At 37.2% G+C, this 6,029-nt stretch overlaps 1 protein-coding gene across 1 annotated transcript; it reads left to right on the top strand.

Moving 5' to 3' along the window:
- The first annotated feature begins 1,704 nt into the window (after positions 1-1,704).
- Positions 1,705-4,378, top strand: LOC148844227 (DBH-like monooxygenase). Its single transcript, XM_088959049.1, has 3 exons — positions 1,705-2,180; positions 2,464-2,722; positions 3,728-4,378. Exons 1-3 carry the CDS (start codon positions 2,073-2,075, stop codon positions 4,072-4,074), a joined length of 714 nt encoding a protein of 237 aa, XP_088815175.1. The 5' UTR covers positions 1,705-2,072; the 3' UTR covers positions 4,075-4,378.
- The last annotated feature ends 1,651 nt before the right edge of the window (positions 4,379-6,029 follow it).

Genomic DNA, 6,029 nt, shown 5'->3' on the forward strand with positions numbered 1-6,029 from the left:
TAAGTTAGCGATGAGTGAAAGAGAGCAAGAGAGCTAGAATGCAAAAGAGTCTTGAGCTCACAACCGCACGTACCTTCTATGGTTGAATGAGGTGCCTTTATATAGGCATGGGTAGGTGCAAGGATCGAAATTTCATCATGTATCGACCGATATGTATTGTATCATAGCCTTCTCGACATGCCCTATAGGGGGAGTTTTGGGTTGACGAGTGGTTTAGGGGGTAGATTGACCTTAAACCGGCCCCTCTAAACTAGTTTAAAAAAATTAAAAAAAAAAAACACATAAAAAATAGTACTGATACAGACCGATATGCCCTACCGGTGTATCACCCTGTATCGATATTTTGAACCTTGGGTAGGCGTGGGCCTCATGTAGCGTGTCTAAGATCTCCTGAAGGACATGACTTATCAGCTCACCACCCTGAAAGGTGGTTTTCGTGGATAGCGATAAGCTTATCCGATTATCTCCAAAGTGGGTGGTGCAAAAGTCAGATCTATCAGTTAGGCGATGTGATCTCGGAGGACTCAAAGATTATAAATCACACGTAGAGGAAGTCGGTTGCCACCTCGACCTTGGTCAGGTCGATAAGTGCTTGGCGGGAAGTCAACCCTCTTAGTGAGGTCCTAGGTCTGCTATTGCCAAAGTCGCCAATTGGGTCCGCCAAGGTGGATATGCTGTATAAGGCCATGCCCTCCGATCTAATGGTGGGCGCTCGATTTTAAAGTGTGCAAGGTGCATCCGAGGTGAATCCAAGGTGCATCTGAAGTGTATCCAAGGTACGTCTAAGGTGAATCCAAAGCAGTAACGATTGATTTGGAAAGAACACATCACCACCGACGTGACGCCAAAGTATTATACAACAATTAATTGAAAAGTACCACATGACGCAACGTCACCAAAGGACCAAATTACCGCTTATGCACAAGAATTATACACAACAATTAAACACCACCTTTTTAACTCGTTAGTTTAAATCATGTTATGAATCATTCCTTATATATAAATCACTTTCTTCTCTTATCCCTTTCCAAAGTGGAATGCATCTATTTACGCATGTATCATGATAAATTCCTTTCATGTGTGAATCTCTTATCATCCACATCAAATACTCCCCTTTATTACATCTTCAAATCACTTTGCTCATGGAAAGAGTGGAGTGATGGGAGGTCCCTAACTGTTCTTTTCAACCACTCGACCATATCTTATAGAGTCACAACATGCATCATTAAAACATATGTTCATCAGCTTTAACACTATTTCTTGAAGGAATTACAGTAGAATCACCCAAACCCATGAACATCGATCGATCACCTTCAACCTAAAAACTTTTATTCAATTAAATCGTATTTAACTTATTATTAAGACAAAGGGTATTTCGTATTCGTGCCATATATTAGCCAAACCAAAGTTGACGCTGAGCAATACCGCATTTGTCTACGACTCTACTACGTACATTTCCCGTCTAACAACATAACTCTACTACGAGTTTACGACCCACCGCACGTGTCCACCTTTCAAAGCAGCTTCTTTTGTTTATGACGATTTGATCCTTCACAATCACAGGCCTAATAACAACAAATATATAAACGGTTGAGATCATCTTGCATATGATAATTGTTCAATCAAAATCAGACACGTGGCAAACATCAAATGTGTTAGTGTTGGACAATAGCTTTTCTTTCCAAATAAGAAACAAATTTATCCAAACAATTCAACAGTAAAAGGACTGCACTTTCCAGAGACATCTAGAGAGAGGAAGCTTCCTTTTCTCTCTCCTCTTTTCTAGGTTCAACGGGCAAAGTTAGCATAAGCAAGCCAACACCGCAAAGCAAAAAACCAGTAGAGAGTAGAGAGAGAGAGAGCTAGTAGAAAAACCCTAAAGAGAAAACATCTGGGTTGGAAGCTTCTGGATCCGTGAAGACTTTCCATAGTTCAATTTCTGCAGAATTTGTCGACTCTTCCTTAGATTTCTTATGTCTACAGATTGATCCCTTCCTTGTGGTGCTTCGTGGTGTCGGCGATCTGATCGGTTCGAATTAGGGTTTCGGTCGGTTGTAGTTCTTAGAAGCTATATGGCGGGATATCTGCCGATGAAGATGAAGCGTAAGGACTTGGAGGAAGTATACGATGAGTTCTCTGATTTTTCTCTGTCTTCTCCCGCGAGAAAGATCAGGAGGCTGGTACTGGTTCCATTCCATCTTTCTTTTTTTCAAGGAATAATTGCTTATTTTTGTGTGTAAGAGTTTAGGGGAACCTGAAGAAAATTATTTCATCTCTCTTCATTTCCTCGATTTGTTGGCAGTTGTTTCTCAAAAATGGAAAAACCCTTGAATCTCTCTAGATGATAATAGTTGTCACCAACACACTCACCACTCAATGGTGGTCTTTGTTAGTCAGTGTAGAAGATCTTATTTTCCATCCGGGACTTATTAAAGAGTATATGTTCTTTTTTGCGTTTTCAAGGATGCAGAGTTGCCACCGATCATGGAAGAAGAAGAAGCCCCAGAGATTGCTATGGGTTTTGAGCAGATAGTGAGCAAACAACCCGATATCACTCGACAGCAACTAGGAGCTGTGACGACGGAGGCAGTCCCCTCTGTTCCTCTGAATGAAGAGAGGGCTCTCGTACTTTACAACCCAGCTAACACACCCATGTTGAAAACTCCCAGTTCACCCGGCTTTTCTATCACCGTGAATTCCGATTTGATTCCTGGTTTGAAAGGTAAGTATCAAATGCTTGAGCTTTGTGACAAGATTGGTCAATTGGATGTTGGCATTGTTTTGAACTGACATTGTAATTTATGGAAATGCTCCTTAGGTGTTGGCACTACTAGAATGCACCCGATGCAGAAGTCAAATAGAGCTTTTGTTATCGATATATTGTTAGGAATCATTTTGTATGGGAATGTATAGTTTAGAAAAGCTTACATTCAATCAAGTAGAAATATAATTCCTTAATATTTGAAGGGAAGGGATTAATCATTGTTTGATGCAATTACAAAACCGTTGAGCTTGATTTTGTAAGTGCTCCAATTTTAAATTTCTAAATCCACCAATTTATATATTTTTCCTTAACATTGAAATGCAACTGGAACTGTAAAACAAGATTACTTTGAAGTTCCAACAAGGACACATGGAATTCTTTTTTGCAATTTAATTGTCTTTGCTTTTTGAAATGGTTTTTTATCTTGTTGATGTATTTGAAAGATATTTAACCAGTATATTTTGGGAAATTTATAATTGCTACATGAACCTTCTGGGGTTTAGTTGCAATTCTGCATTGGTTGATATAAAAGAAATTATTGGCAACTTGATTGTCTGTTTCCTTATTGAAATCGTTCTTATCTTATTGATGCATTTGAGACTTGAGAGGTACCAATAAATCTTGATAACTTAGAATTGCCACATGAACCCACCTAGGATTCGGTTGCAATTCTGCATTGGTTGATATAAAAGATTTATTGGCTAGGAGCCTGGGAAAGTGTACACAGTGCACTATACGCATTAGAAATTAGTGGCCACCTACTACGGAGAACAAGAGTTCCCCATGTCTGAATTAGTATTCTATGCACATGTAGATCGTTATCAACCAACTAGTGACAGTATATGCAAATTCATGTTGGGTCACTAGTTTCTTCTGTTTTTTTTATTTATGCCTTCAAACTGCATATTGAGTTCCCACGAATCTGATCCCAAAGTTACTTTGTGGTAACATTTTTCCATTTAGATCATATTTTCTGGTCCAACCATACAAAATCAGTAAAAACTACAGAGGATGAGGCAGCATCCGCAGACAGAAACAAATCAGTGACAAATGATAGCTTAGCAGTTGTTCCCTGGGTTCCATATCAGCATCCTACATTCTCTGGAACGGAGGTGCCAGCACCGGGACTGTCAGAGATGATGGAAGCAGAAGGAGATGCTACAATGATGGAAATTGAAGATGAGGATGGAGGGCAAGCGTGGAGGACTGATGCAATTGTAGGAGGAGGCGAAGGTTTACAACAATGGCAGCAACAACACTGTATGACACCAGAATTCCCACAAAACACGTCAACTCCTGTTATGTGGTAGTGGTAGTAAGTTTTGTATGTACTGACTAGGGAGCTTATAATATCAGTGTTTTTGGCTCTGTAATACCTTTTTTGCTCCCAACTAAGCAGATAGAAGAGGAAGGTGAGAGATAACAGGGGAGAAATTGGATGAGAAGGAACCAAGAATGGCACAATGCCCTTGTTAGATTTTTGTTGCCGTGATCTCATTCATAAAGTCGTTTAGTGAATGTTGAACTTGTATCTGGCCTCTTCAGGCAGCTTTTTGTAAAAAAAGAAAAAAGAAAAGTAGGTATAAAAAGGTTTTACTCCTAACTTTCTTATCATATCAGGAATTGGAATCTTATTCTACAATTTGCATCTTTGATGGTAACCCTTCAATTCTTAGCAATGGCGGAACCGATGCTAGCGTTGCCAAAGCAGTAGATTAGTAAGAATTCAGGAGGCAGCGACAGTATCACTAAAAGTTTAAACATAAAAAATTATTTTTTAATGATTTATATGATATTTTATGTATACAAGTTAATATATTCCTTACTTTTTAATAAATAAATTTAACTTGTATCCATCTTATTATTATATAAATATTAATAATTAAATTTATTGCATTTGTTGGAAAACATCCACCAAGGCAAGAAATATTATTGTAAGTATAAAAAAACATGTTATTTTAATAACTAATTTAGGTTGGTATAATGGTTAATTAATTAGTGTTGCAAGCAAATGACTTGGGTTCAAAATTTTGTACCTTTGGTTTGTGATTTTTAACAGGTCATTTGACTTAAAACAACATTTAATGACATTAAATATTGTAATTAAAGGTAGTTTAAATGAGCATTTAATTAAACTATATTAGCAATTAGTGATGTCTCTGACTTTAAGACTTAATTAAAATTGATATTAGTGAGAGAAGATACAAATTAAATTTAAATTTAAAAAGGAGAGGGAAATTAAATTCGACCAATACATAATGCATGTCGGCCCGTTTTGGGTATGTATCGGCACGTTTCGTATTGTATCGGCCGATACGAGGCCGGTATGGACCTGTATTGGTTCGATACGGACGAAAAAATACGAAACCATTTAATTAGACATGTTCCATGTATTGGAACTCTTCCAACACGATCCTTACGAAATTCAAAACCTTGCCTGGAGCATGTTTGCCCTCAAAAAGAGAGGATTGAGAGCATCATTTGTATCATAGTTGGTCAATGTAAAAAATTGTAGATTTCAATCTTGAAACCTGTGAACTCGTTAGAATTAGAAACCGTTTGGTTGGGATGCAAAATTTGTCAGTGTAATTGTAAAAATAGACCAGTTTGTATTGATGAACCAGTTAGAAGAGATTTTTGAATGTCCATGAACTATTGTGGTTTTTGCACTAAAACAAATATAGCCTAAATTGCGTTGAAAATTGAAATAAAGTGCAAATTATTGTGATTTTTGGCTTTTTGCCAATGGCCATTATGTCTATATACTTGAGTCCAAATGCAGTACAAAAAACTACACAACAAATATTTATATACTATGAGTAACTAAATTTTCATTGCTTTACGTTTCACAAGGTATTCACAATGGTAAAAAACAAACAAAAATCACTTTACAACTGCACCATAAAACCTATTCAAATCGGAGCTAAGAGTAATCAATAAGCGGGACCGGTCATAGACGTCTACAAGATTTGCTTATTAAATAGAAAAAGAAGTTATTAAGGCTATGTTTGATTGTAAAGGTTTCCCTACCTTTCCCTTCCTTTTCCTACTTTTTCCTTCAAACCAAACTAGCCTAAGGTTTAAACCACACAGATAGAGATAGTCACTTAATCAGTCAAGGCTTTTGGAGCTTTATCCCTTGCATTATGATTGATGACTGAAATAACAACCTAAAAATGAGAGGAAAAAAAGAATAAGATCAGAAAAATAAATTAATGGAATTGTAACATCGCTGCGCCAATTGCTAGAATTGGAAGAGTAGTAA

This window comes from Nelumbo lutea, chromosome 8 (assembly GCF_056320005.1).
Source record: "Nelumbo lutea isolate HS-2025 chromosome 8, American lotus-T2T, whole genome shotgun sequence".
In the NCBI taxonomy this organism is placed as follows: domain Eukaryota; kingdom Viridiplantae; phylum Streptophyta; class Magnoliopsida; order Proteales; family Nelumbonaceae; genus Nelumbo; species Nelumbo lutea.

Bases quoted from the DNA above. Each gene is read 5' to 3' on its own strand.
- LOC148844227 (XM_088959049.1), top strand. From the start codon at position 2,073: ATGGCGGGATATCTGCCGATGAAGATGAAGCGTAAGGACTTGGAGGAA. The intron at 2,181-2,463 runs GTACTGGTTCCA...TGCGTTTTCAAG, and splicing joins CGAGAAAGATCAGGAGGCTG to GATGCAGAGTTGCCACCGAT. The intron at 2,723-3,727 runs GTAAGTATCAAA...TTTTCCATTTAG, and splicing joins TTTGATTCCTGGTTTGAAAG to ATCATATTTTCTGGTCCAAC.